General features: G+C 32.6%; 3 protein-coding genes across 4 annotated transcripts; 1 reads left to right on the top strand and 2 right to left on the bottom strand.

Moving 5' to 3' along the window:
• Positions 1–380: 380 nt before the first annotated feature.
• On the bottom strand, positions 381–3,149 carry Dlish (Dachs ligand with SH3s). The gene is made up of 6 exons (XM_066299982.1): positions 2,795–3,149; positions 2,380–2,588; positions 2,073–2,263; positions 1,814–2,019; positions 1,654–1,758; positions 381–1,601 (listed from the first exon to the last, which is right to left on the bottom strand). Exons 1-6 carry the CDS (start codon positions 2,841–2,843, stop codon positions 1,303–1,305), a joined length of 1,059 nt encoding a protein of 352 aa, XP_066156079.1. The 5' UTR covers positions 2,844–3,149; the 3' UTR covers positions 381–1,302.
• A 208-nt stretch (positions 3,150–3,357) lies between these two features.
• LOC136348787 (germ cell nuclear acidic-1 protein-like) lies at positions 3,358–6,670 on the top strand. Its single transcript, XM_066299928.1, has 9 exons — positions 3,358–3,554; positions 3,608–4,321; positions 4,402–4,582; positions 4,640–4,812; positions 4,862–5,119; positions 5,331–5,560; positions 5,615–5,751; positions 5,803–5,910; positions 5,972–6,670. Exons 1-9 carry the CDS (start codon positions 3,476–3,478, stop codon positions 6,234–6,236), a joined length of 2,145 nt encoding a protein of 714 aa, XP_066156025.1. The 5' UTR covers positions 3,358–3,475; the 3' UTR covers positions 6,237–6,670.
• On the bottom strand, positions 6,649–11,658 carry Opa1 (Opa1 mitochondrial dynamin like GTPase). Of its 2 annotated transcripts, XM_066299926.1 has the most exons (17): positions 11,504–11,658; positions 11,133–11,379; positions 10,743–11,007; positions 10,603–10,647; positions 10,323–10,540; positions 10,052–10,269; positions 9,811–10,001; positions 9,404–9,453; positions 9,123–9,353; positions 8,926–9,071; positions 8,701–8,862; positions 8,248–8,650; positions 7,714–7,971; positions 7,408–7,553; positions 7,210–7,352; positions 7,045–7,155; positions 6,649–6,992 (listed from the first exon to the last, which is right to left on the bottom strand). In XM_066299926.1, exons 1-17 carry the CDS (start codon positions 11,530–11,532, stop codon positions 6,928–6,930), a joined length of 2,928 nt encoding a protein of 975 aa, XP_066156023.1. In that variant the 5' UTR covers positions 11,533–11,658; the 3' UTR covers positions 6,649–6,927. The 2 variants fall into 2 exon arrangements, with proteins under 2 accessions (XP_066156023.1, XP_066156024.1); XM_066299927.1 differs by lacking the exon at positions 10,603–10,647.
• Between the last annotated feature and the right edge of the window lie 1,784 nt (positions 11,659–13,442).

Genomic DNA, 13,442 nt, shown 5'->3' with positions numbered 1-13,442 from the left:
AGAAAGTTTTTCAAGCATGCGGTTTTATATTTTGCCTTCATTCTTTTACTAAAAATACATAGAAATGTGCTAAAAATATTAAGAAATCTGCATGACACACACCACTTTCAGTGGTTGAACCATCAGAGAACTCGAATATTATTGGCACGAATTTAAAAATAAACCGAAAAGTCACTGACAGAGCCAATTAACCTATATATAAGACCTCCTCGATAAAACGAGTTTTATTGCAAATTTCGTGGGAGGAAAATAACTATGTCTTGAGGTTATAAATTAGGTTTTTTTGGCAGCAGCACAAAATTAAATATTATTTATTTTAAGTCGCATTTTGCCACTATCAAAGATTGAAGAGCGTGTTTCGGATTTGGGAGTAAAACTAGTTGTTTTTCGTACATGTCTATATTTTGACGTATTTAGTAAAGTTTACAAAAATAACCTAAACATTATGTAATGTATTATTGCAATTTTCTTAAATTTAAGTTTTCTTGAGCATCGCAATTTGTATGGGCTTTAGGGGAAATTGCTTCTCACGGGGGAGCAAAAATGAGATTGAAAAGTGCCTCTAGTGCTTTCCGAAGTGTGATCCACGATTTATACGACTTTAAAGTAGTAACAGATTAAGAAAATATATTTGAAACAGTGAAGTTTAAATGGAGTTAAAAGAAACACTTGTTCACTATTTCATTAAAAACTGCCATAAGAATTTACCTATAACGCAAAGTCCTCATGGTCTAAAAATGCCTTAATTAAGCGGTACAAAATTTAACAAAATGTCCCTTCGCTACTTCAATCAAAATTAGCAAACGAAATGACCGATTACGAAGAATCCTCGTCTTTGAAATATCATTCAATAAGTGTTTATAAAAAATACAATTATTTAATGTCAGATAGAGGAAAAATGTTAAAAATAGTAAAGATTTATTTAAAAAAATGTCTTCGCCATTTCATCAAAACTGTAAAACGTATTTAGACACACCGTAAAGTTCAACTAATCAATGAATGAAAAAATATCGATTTAGTGAGGTTTTACACAAAATAAAAATTGCACTTTTGCCACTTTATCAAAAACTGTCAAACGAACAGACTTACAACGCAAAATTCATATGTTGTAAAGTAGAATTCAATAAGTATTTATAAATTACGGTTATTTAGCGTTAGATAAAAAAAATAAAATTGTTGAAATTCTCTACAAATTTTAAGAAACAACTCCTTCGCCATTTCATCTAAAATTCTTCAAACGAGTTTACCAATCATGTAAAATTTTCTTTTTCCTCATCTAAGTAAAAACACGACGACCCTAAGTTACAAACTAGTCATGGCAGGTGGCCGAGCATAGGCTTTGGGAATAAAGCCGTATTTCCTCGTTTTAGGGGCATAGGCCCACAACCACCCATCCACGGTTTGATTATTCAGATCTGCGTAAATCCAGTCTCCTCGTCTGACAGTCAAATCATCGGGGGCTTGAGCTTTGTAGTCATATAGCATAACTAGTTCAGTACCATGGTATCTCAAATCATCCGCACTAGACGAGGTTAGAGCGTGCACCGCTCCTTGGTTTTGTAGACTACTCAAGCCTTGTTGATTTTGCGGGTTTAAGTTGCCTTGTAAAGAGAAATAAATTTTGTAGGGGCACACATAAAATCAACTCTTTACCTTGTATCACATTATCAGCAGGATATACAAATCCTGAAGGAATGAAACCTTCTTGTCCATCACTCCTCACTATCCAGTACCAGTCTGGATCTTCTCTATTCAAAACTGCAGCAAAACCTTTTATTTTAATAATGAAATTTTATAACCAAGTAATACTTACCAGTCACAAATTCGCCTCTTTCAACAGACACATCATTCTCATCCCTAGCAATAAATGTATAGAGAACAATGTACCTTCCTGAAGGGTCTTTTGAGAATGGAATCATATCAGGCTCTGAATGAATACTAACAGGACTTACAGCCCCAGTTTCTTGCTTAGTTTTTCCTAAAGAGTCACAGTCGCTATTATCCAGACCAACTGCTTCACTGAATTAGTTTTGATAATGAAATAAATTGAGGTCCTAAAGTAGCAGAATTACCAGTCAAGATTGGCTTCTGAGCTATCTCCTGAGGTTACATGGCCGTTTCGAGGAAGTTTCTTTTTTATTGCCATTTCAGCTAGGTGGTTATTGTATGGTGTACAATAGGAGAAAGGGATGAAGCCCTCCTGTCTAGTATCTGGAGATATAACGTAAACCCAATCGTTTTCTCTATATAATATATTGACAATCTGGAAATACATAAGGTTTGTATTATAGAGCAAAAATTTATTATATAGTGATAAGTATATTAATGTGATATTGTAAGTCAACTCTCATGTGTCCCAATCATCTAATTTGAACTAACCTGTCCTCGCTTCACCTCCAACTCATCATCAACACAAGGTGTAAAGTCATGGAGGACCACCATTTTTGAATCGGGTGACAGTCCATGTTCCTTTTCGATTCCCACTCTAACAAGAGTTTCTATACTTGCTGACCCAGTGATTCTGCCCATACCTGGAGTGACTCCATTGCTGGCCCGACTGAGGTCCTTTTCGAGATCTACACTTGAGGCTGAATTTGCAAAATAATAAATTTTTTAGGGATTCTAATAAATATTGATTTAGAGGGCTCAATGGTGAGCAAAGAAGCGCCAACACCTGTCTGAATAAGACATGTACAACTGAATTTGTATATAAAAAAGGGATTAGCCTTAAAAGTTTTTAATTGAGGTCAATTGCTGCTGCTACTCCCACTTGATTTCAAGAAAGTCTTTTTACCTTTTTTCTTTTTACCACGTCTAATCCGCACTGGACAAAGGAATGCCATTTTCCGAGATTGTTCACATACTCGAAAAGTAAACTGTCTCTACCTACTTTAAAGGCTAAGAATGCTTGATTTAATGCTTATTCTCTGTGCAATGACCTCTTGTTTAATCAGGTTTTTGCACCGTTTCCGTTTCGTTATACAAATATGATCGACTGTGAGTAATTGGGATGATACATGGTAGCTAACTAGTATAATAAAGTGCCAGTGTAGCAGATACTTCTTGTGGAATTTAATTATTTATTGCAAAAAACTTTTATAAAAAAAAGGAGTGGAAAATGACACACATGACACGAAAAAAATAAACACAATAGAAATAAAAGAGAGATTATAGCAGAGTGCAGAAGCTGTCATAGTCTACATTGACTACTTAGACGTGATTTTTATATTTAAAGTACCTACCTTTCTATCGGTTTCCATTAATAGAATAAGGATAGAGATAGATCGGTCATGTAAACATTTCACTCAAATTGGATCCGGCTTTCCTTTCATCCGTATGACATTTCCCCTAATTTTAAATGGCTAAAATGACGATGACGGTTAAAAAAAGTTTGTATTTTTGAATTAAACCATATTGACTCTTTTACTGTTCATAAAATCGTATTTAATATTACGTTTCCATTTACTCTTTCTACATGGAGGAATCATTTGAGCTTCTTAGCACCATGTCCCCAAAGTTAAAGTGCAGACAAAAAACTTTAAAACTTGATAAAAGTAAGTTTCTCTAGCCAAAAATGTAGTTTCTTTCAAATTTCACATATTTCCAGCATCCACATTGGCTTTAAGAAAGCATTTCCGAAAGTCTTTATTACTTGACAAACCAAAAACCACTAGAAATGAGAACTTGCACATAGTCGATTTAGAGTGTGATTCATTTGAAAGTGTGAGCTCCAATGAATTTGGAAAAGAGAACGATGATAACATTATTGTTGAGTCAAGTGATTCTGAGTCTGAGGTTGATAAATGCAGAAAGATGAAGACTCACGATAAGCAAATAGGTATGAAAACTGACCAAATTCATCAATGGCTAGGTGACGCGCATGGCCAGAAGGGTACTACATTTTATAGTGATGTGTCTACAATAGTAAATGATGATCTCTCAATTAAGAGGGATAAAGATGATAAACAAGTTGCAGTTTCTTCAAGCTATTATGACCACCTTGTTTTGAGGTTTGATGAGTGCTTTGGCAAAAATATCATAAATGAAAAGGAGTCCCAAGAGCGAGATAAATTTTTGGGTGATTCATTCAATGTGAAAATAAGGAAAAGTCTTACTACAAAATTTAAAAAAGGAGTCAGTAGTAACAGGGAAACTTCACAATTGAGCCTTAGTACAAATGGTTCTAAAAATAATGATGTGATAGTAATAGATGACTCTTTAGTACTAAAAGAGGAAAATTTTAATACAGCATCAGATACACCTCCAGTCAGGTCCCCGCTGAAAGGAATTCCAAGTTTTATGGCACAAAGCAATATGAATGGTAACTTCTTTTACAGTCTTTAATTATTTTTTATAACGTTTCTGGCCACAAACACACAATATATTTAAGTAAATTTTTAGAACATCAATCAAATGGCACAAAAACGCCCACTCATCAAAACATCAGAGAAGTCAAATCTATGTTAGACTCAATTTATGGCAACTCATGGAGAAAAAAACAGGACAGTGTTTTGCAGTCTTATTCAGAAAAAAAAAGGGTTAAAGAGAATAAGACTTTAACTCATACTGTCACCACTGAGCAGTTAATTGCAATTCTTTGCTTTGAGTATTGTCCTTTATTAAGTTGCAATTATTTTAGAAAACCACTGAAAATGAAAGAGCCTTTGCTGCAGACAAAGAATCCCAGTTCAAAAAAACTAAATTTTAATGCCCTGAAAAAACCTTCTGTGGAGTCTCCCTGGATTCAGAAACTGAAAGGTTTAGTTGATTCTGACACAGACAGTGATGATTCTGATCAGAATAGAGAAAGAGGTGTGCTTGTTTTTAAATTACTTACCTGCTTTATGTCTTTTAATTTTAGGAATTAAATTGGTAAAAACTAAGTTAGATTTCATTGATGATGAGCCCATAATAGGGAAAAGTAACACTAATATAAGAAGAGATAAAGGAAATGTTCTTGTAAATCCTCAAAAGTTTAAAAAAGAGAAGGAAAGCAGTAGTGGTGAGGACGTTTCTAGTGACGAGGAGTATGATAATAACATTAAATTGTTGGAGATTACTCGAAAGAGCATTATTCCTGAAAAGAACAAATCTTACAGCTTTTTGGAATCTTTGTCAGGTAAGAAAGGCAATGTCGCCGCATCGTTAATTTGTTTTCAGAATGCCATGTAAACATGAACTGACTAAATTGCTAGAATTGCGTACGACGTAACCATAGTTTAAATATTGTCCTAACATTTGGAAGATTTTTTTTCTTTTGCTATTAGTTCCATTTTTCTAAACTTCATCTTACGCCACTTTTTTTGGATCAATTAGGTGACCTTTTTTAGCATCAATACCAATCTACAAATGTGATATGTCCGCTCGAATTTATCGTAACAATTTCGCTCAGCATAAGCACGATTTAGCTTTGAGATTATTCACCCTTTATAATGAGAAAGTGTTTGGCAACGCCATTCCCAAAGATACGGAAATCGAGTGGAATGTAAAACTAAGAAAGACTGCTGGTCGGTGTAGTTGCGTAAAAATAACGCGTAGAACCGGGAAAATTGAGAGGAAGGTTCGGAAATTTTCCCTCTTTTATTCATATCCACTAAGGCGGGATATTTTTTAGGTAAAAATCTCCCTCTCCACCAAAGTTTTGGATTTACCCTGCAGATTAAGAGACACATTAATCCATGAAATGTGTCACGCTGCCACGTGGATTGTTAATCAAGTAGCGGATGGACATGGAAAGTTCTGGAAGAGTTGGTAGGGAATGATTTTGAAGCAAATATTTAAACTAATAAATGGATGGTTTAGGGCATTTAAAGCCATGAAGGTATTTCCGGAATTGCCGCCAATAAAGCGCTGCCACTCCTTCCAAATAAGCACTAAATATACCTATAAATGTACGGGATGCGGTTATAGGTAGAATTTCATTTTTTTTTTCTGTTAGACAATGTTAAGTTGTAATTTTTCAATTTTTTAGTTTTGGACGACATTCAAAGTCCCTGGACCTTGAACGCAAACGATGCGGTATCTGTTACGGCAAATTTGAAGTACTCTTGAATAAAACCATGAAAAATGGAGAAACGAAAACCGTGGCGGCCACTCCGAAAAAACAGGCCACCGGATTTGCCCTTTTCGTAAAAGAAAATTACGCCCTCCATAAAGATCCTTCAAAAAAGCACGGCGAAATAATGAAGGCGTTGGGAGAGAAATTTTCAGAGTTGAAGGTAAAAAAGAGTAACTGAAGCGTGAAAGGTAGGCAATCTTCTGGTGAGTTTATGTGCAAATTAGTGTGTTAAGTGTTATGTTAAAACGTGAAGTGATATTTCCTCCAAAATGGAACATTTTACCAATAACGCTCCTACATCTGTTTATAATGTATACTACAATTTAGTAAGTACGCATTAGTGTATCATAAGTCAAATTTTCGGTAGGAACTTAGGAAGAACTATTGAATGGTTGTATGTTTCTTTAAAAATGTTTGGTATATGTTTTGTGACGATAAAAGAGCAGTAGGTATACTTTACGACGCTCAATTTGAATAAATAAAAGTTTTTTGTGTTCGCCGAAATGTCGTGAAAAACTAAATTAAATTTTTCCTCTCGATCAAGAGATATTTCAGAGGGTTTGCTTTGAAATGAACACCCTGTATACAAATTCATATCAAATAAACAAGTACCGGTTTATTAACATTATGTACAAACAAAAAAAAACAATATTCTAAATTGAGGGATTTTAAGTAATATCAATAAAAATTTTCCCCCTTTGATGAACTAATCATGTTTGGTACAATAAAAAAAAGTAATGAAAATATAAATATAGTTACAATGCAAAACAATGTGGAAAAAGCCATTCACATTCTGTAATAACAATAATGTTTTTACTTAACAAGTAAATAACTTAGAATTACATAATTTAAAATTGGCCTAGACAAACTTATTTTTCTTTATTCAGGGCTTGGATAAATTCTTCAAGTTTTTCTTGAATCTGCCGCACTCGTTCTGAAAATTCACATATAAATAAATACTTAATTTGGTGGCCGTAAATACCCACTTAATTCTTCAGCTAAAGTCACTCTTCTCCCTGTTAAAAGCTGCATTTTCTTGTCCTGATCTTGACCGTAATCATCTAATACATCTTTGATTTCTTTATCTAATCTCCTAGCTGAAACAAATATAAGTTTTTTCAAATAAAGAAATACGTATAAGTTTTATTTACCTTCCCGGTTAGTAATCTGTTGTCTAAGGGCATTTGCCGTCACTTTCATCATTTGCTGTATCCTGTGGAAAAGAACTACATCTGCACAATCAACGTCCATTTGCTGAGCATACATGTAGAAGGATTTCCGGCAATCATACGCCCTTGAATAATGATTATAACTTTAATGAAAACGTTTTAAAAGTTAAGTGAACTGACCTTTCTAGAGCTTGATTTAAAAAGTGTTTCCTATAAAGGGCTCCCCACACCTCCCGGACGAACTCATTGTCTACGTCAATATTGTTACGTTGGAGGTTGTTTCTGATGGTTGTCAGTTCGTCGTAAGATAAAATGGGAGGATGTTTCTAAATTGAAAACTAGTTCAACGTCGATACATCGTAACTTGTAAATAACCTTATTCAATTCAATCATTTTTTGGTATCGATTAGCGCTAACTAAAGTAGAAATGTTGCCTTCTGCCAATTTGAATTTAACAGAGAGCAATCTCTCTTCAACGATCCTTACCTCATTTGAATGTAAAACCTTATCCAGCTCCTTTTTAACTTGGCCTCTCTTCGCTTGTAGTTCGTTCTGATATTGCCAATACAGCCACCTCTCTCTAGCAGAAGGGCCCAGTAAATCCTTCAATAGCCTCTCACTTTCTTTCAGTTTTTCCTTGACCCTAAGTTCTAGGAATCCTACCGCCTGGTCCCAATCTCTTTTGTCCGCAATTGTCCTATCCTCTAGGGCGTTCAGCTGAATTACTCTAAGCATGTCTGACGCCTGGAAGAAAATAAGTGTCTGGACAAATTCTTGATGTTCGAAGTTTAAAAACTTAAAGGGTATCTCATATTCATAGAGCTTTTGGACGAAATGGAGATTGCAATGAATATCTCATGCAAGTCTCTAACAATTGTTTAAAAATGAAATAAAACAAACGTTTGAATGAAATGATACAAGCGTTTAGTGCTTCAGATTAATTACTGATAAACAACTCAATGTGTCTTTTGGTTTTGCTTTGTCTGGGTGATTTGGGAAATGTGCTTGTAGTTTAAATACCTTGTCCTCCCATTTGTGCCTTTTCATTGCTTCATTAACGACTGCTCTTTTTAATTCATCGAAAATGTCATCATGATCAGGGGCGATCGAAGCTTTTTGCATGAATCTCTGGAACTCTGCCTTCAAGCTTTCCCATCCGCAATCAACCGATTGTGAGGGTAACGTGGATTCGGCCCATTGACGCAACTTAATGTCTACGGCAGTGTTGAAAGTCTCCGCAGATCCGGTTTGAGCTGCTGGAATATAGATATTTTCAAACATATTCCCGGAGACTTTATCCCATATATTTTGTGACAAACGCTTTTCCCATTCTCCGGGGCTGACTTGGGATAAATTTATTACTTCGTCGAGGATTTCTCCTCGCGCTCTTTCGAAAAGTTCATCTCTGTCCTGCTCTCGAATTCTGTAAGAATCTATATTATTTAACACGTAAAAGAAAAGTTTGAGACTTACCTTGGAAAGTTGTTTTTCCACTCGGTTTCAAGGTTAAACCTTCTAGCTTTAAAAGCATCTGCTTGTTGCTCCACTGTTTCTTTTACCATTTTCCAGAAGCAGTCAGCTACTGCTAGACTCAAATTTCTAGTGGTCACCTGTGTGGACCTAATCTGGCCATCTCTGGAGTAAAAGCATTTATTATTGTAAAATGTACTTTTCAAAAAATCGCTTAAAGAGATTTACTTAAAGAGTTTGGAGCTTCTAAAGAAATTCTCTTCATAGTCTTTGATGGTTTGAATAGAATCGTCTTTCCTTCCCTTGCCGGTTACTACTGCAAAATAACCCAAAGCTTTCATGGGGAACAACTTGCCTGAGAGGATTTTTCTGATCTGAAACGGTGTTTTGATTTAATTAATTTGCGTTGTAGCTGATGTAATTACCCTGGAAGGGTCAGCTAAGTTCTCTTCAGCCATATCCACTTTCGTTAATACGAATATGGTTCTTTTGCCGCTAGGATCGCAGCTCGCCACTAAATCTGTAACATTGCTTCTTTCGGCATCTACAGATCCATCTTGAATACATAAAATAATGGCGTTGGGGTTGTTCATGTATGCTTGAGTCATCTGTCTTATGCTTTCTCTTGTGTCTGCCGCCATATCAGTAGTTTGGGTCTAGACATGCAAAGGTATTACTTAAGGCTTTCATTAAATTGGGTACTTACAGATATAATCCCAGGTAAATCGACCAAAACAATTCGCTGTAAACCTGGTCCTAAAAACAAAAGAAATTTGCATCCTTAAAATCTTTCTTCTCTTCTTGAACTTTGTGCAATCTACATTTCAGTCTTCTTTAGGGTTATTTATTTTATTGGGCTTTTGTTAAAAACTTATAAACATTAACGAGAAAATTTTTACAAAATATACAGTGATTTGTGTAAATTTCTAAAATAATTCTTCAAGAATAAAATTCCTAAACACATTGCAAACATAGTGCATATACATATTCGTATATTTATATATCATTTTTATATACTGTAAATGTAGATGCATGGAAATATACACTTCTTTATATCACTAGTGTTGCAAGATGCACTTTATAAAGGCATACACATACAACATATAGAAATACCTTTAACAGTCATCGAAATTACGTCACTAGAAACAGTTTTTCCTCCTTTAACGCTGTTTCTCATGCGCAGCTCCACCTCCTTCCTAAGGTCCGCCAAATCACTTTCTTTGGTTAAATCAAATTCTCTAGATGAATCCCGGAATTGGGCCACATGATAAGGCCCTTCTGAGAGGGTGACTTTAACTGGCGCTCTAAATGGAGTTTTGAATATATCTTCTGAAGATCTTAAAGCATTACATACCTGGTCATCATTTCTCCAGCTCCTCGAGGAAAAATCCTGGCCTGTGCAATCATTTCTAAAACAGAAGTTTTTCCACTGCTTTGATCACCAACTACAACCACTCTTGGCAGTTGATCTTGAGTATTATAACCACTATCAAAGTCAGCTAGTTCATCAAGAACCTCACTGTACATGTCAATCAAACTGCGTTTTATTTTTTTCATGTTTGGTTTTCGGCCCTGAAATGTTTATGGTTTGTGTTGTAGTTTAAATAAAATAGACTTTTATTTACTTGTTTTAAAAGCAAATTCTGTTTCCTCAACTCTTTATTTTCCTTCTCCAGTTTCTCCAATTCTCTTTGATATTTAATCTGAGTCTGCATCATTTCATCTTGAATCTCATTTAATCGTTGTTGTGCTTCTTTTCGGATTCGGCTATCTTCTTCACTCTCCTGTCTGGCAAATGGTCTTGCATATGCAATATTCTTCTTTTTAAACTCATTTTTTACCTCTAAAACAAAATCTCACAATAAATTTGAATGCTCCTAAAAAAGAGCTGAAAAAAAGTCATACCTGAGTACATTCGGCTAATGATTTCGCTAAGGACTTGGCTTGTACCTAAACAAAGAATTAAATGAGGATTAGTAAATTTAAAAAAAAGATTTCGAATGTACTCAAATATCCTTTCTCTCATCACCTACAACATCCTATACCTTGGTCAAGATTGGTCTTATGTGCTTGATCTACCTTCTCAGCTGCAGCTACAGCATCATCAAGTCTTTGTTCAAACCAATTTTTAAATTGTGAATATTTTGCCTCAGAGAGAGCTTTAATTCTTGGATCTATTTCAATGTTGTTTCTTAAATTGTCCTTGAATTCAATTAAGTTCCCACGCATTTTATTCCATTTCTCATTATCAGGAAGCACATCATCGAGCCATTTTAAGTCTGGTAATCCATCTTTCCAATCATTATATTTCTGTAAAATATGTGCAGTGATTTGGAGGTATACAAGCAGGTATATGCTTCTACTTATAGAAATTTTATTCAAACTTTGTTAATAATACATAATTAATTAAGTTGTTAGCTGTAGCAAAAAATTACCTTGTTCAGAGCCCCTCCCCCAGCCACAGCACCCCCAATAAGCAAATATCGAATCTTCAACACACCCCTCAAAGCTCTAACAATTAACATTCCATATTCTCTTCTTTGGTATTTATAGTGTTCATGAAAAACTGATCGTGATCGGTCAAGAGCTTTTCCACCCCATAGGCTTGCAATGTTTCTTTGAAACCGCTTTTGTGGGCTGTATTTGGAGGAGTGTGACGAATACGAACTTATGACAACTCGTCTGTAAATTTGGTTATTTGTTTCAGTAAAAAAAATGCTATTATATCATTTTGACTTTAGAAGATAGGGGCAAAGGTGACATAACCTTCACAGAATAGATTCTGTTTTATGGAAGTAGAACTTACCCAAATTTGCCTTTCAATAAGTGTTCCATGTTAGACGTTTAGATGTTATTGCTGCTTGGGCATAATAAAGTATATAGTAAATGAATTTTTGATGAAGAATTTTAATTTCTTTTTATAACTATTTTGAAACTGATTAATTTATGACCACCGGTAAACCGTCAGATATAAGGTTGACATATCCAAGATATAATCAGCTGATTAAAGTCCGAAATCAGCTGCTTAAGTCATAGGCTAGGGTAATGTCTATCTCTTTTTATGTAATGGAGTTGGTTCGAGATAAACATATATTGAATAAGTCACGTGCAAATTTTGTTAACACAATTGTGATAAGTTCTCAAAGATAGAAGCCAAGATTGTATTGATTGTCTAGTACCGAAAAATATTTTTTTTTATAATAAAGTAATAGCATATAAAGAATGAAAATGACAAAGGTTGTAATTTTTCGAGTGTAGCCTGAAACCTCGAGAGATAAAATTAATTTTTTATGTAAATACTTAGCGTATCTACGTGCTACAGGAGCAATTTATTTTGGGAAATTGTCTAATTCGAATTTTGACCGTGGCATGTAAATGCTGTATCGTGCGCCTACGGCGGATCCAAGTCTTGTTGAAATTGGAACCACTCAATTTCCACTATATCTTTTCATGCAAAATAATCGTGTACGCCACTGGTTTTTCGTAGACTTTTTTTTATATTTTTTTATTATTCTTATTCTTTTATTATTAATTTTATTTTTAAATTTTTTTTATTTTTCTATTTATTTTATATTTTTATTATTTATTTTATTTTTTATTATTTTATTTTATTTTATTTTTTATTATTTCATTATTTTATTAGTTTTATTTTTTAATTTTTTAATTATTTTATTTTTTATTTCTTTTATTTTTTTATTATTTCATTATTTTATTTCTTTTATTTTTAATTATTTTATTTATTTATTTATTTTATTTTTTTATTATTTTATTATTTTATTTGTTTTATTTGTTTTATTATTTTATTTTTTATTTTTTTAATTATTTTATTTATTTATTTATTTATTTATTTTATTTTTTATTATTTCATTATTTTATTTTATTTTAATTTTTTATTATTTTATTTTATTTTATTTTTTATTATTTCATTATTTTATTTGTTTTATTTTTTAATTATTTTTTTTTATTTCTTTTATTTTTTTATTATTTCATTATTTTATTTCTTTTATTTTTAATTATTTTATTTATTTATTTATTTTATTTTTTTATTATTTTATTATTTTATTTGTTTTATTTGTTTTATTATTTTATTTTTTTAATTATTTTATTTATTTATTTATTTAATTATTTTATTTTTTATTTGTTTTATTTTTTATTTATTTTATTTTTTATTTTTTTATTTTTTTAATTATTTTATTTATTTATTTATTTATTTATTTTATTTTTTATTATTTCATTATTTTATTTTATTTTAATTTTTTATTATTTTATTTTATTTTAATTTTTTATTATTTTATTTTATTTAATTTTTTATTATTTTTTTTTATTATTTCATTATTTTATTTGTTTTATTTTTTATTTATTTTATTTTTTATTATTTTATTTTATTTTATTTTTTATTTTATTTTATTTTTTTTTTAATTTTTCATTATTTTATTTGTTTTATTTTTTATTTATTTTATTTTATTTATTTTTTTTATTATGTTTTTTAATGAGGAAAATCTTCAAGACATCCAACCGATCTTGTTTGGAAGGGCGTGTGGGTCTCGCTACTGAGAGTGCTAATCCACTAAAAACCGCGTTGATCCTCGTTAACCTCCCTTGTGCCGCTACTGTTCCTGGCGGATATGCTTCGCGCCCAAAGAGAGCTTCGGTGTATTTTGATCTGGCGAAATAGCACGTATTTCTTTTGCCCATGTCTGGCTTAAGTTTAAAATGAAGAGGCATTGTTTACACTACCAAGGATT

Source organism: Euwallacea fornicatus, chromosome 35 (genome assembly GCF_040115645.1).
Source record: "Euwallacea fornicatus isolate EFF26 chromosome 35, ASM4011564v1, whole genome shotgun sequence".
In the NCBI taxonomy this organism is placed as follows: Eukaryota; Metazoa; Arthropoda; class Insecta; order Coleoptera; family Curculionidae; genus Euwallacea; species Euwallacea fornicatus.
This window is presented reverse-complemented; position numbering and strand designations above follow the sequence as displayed.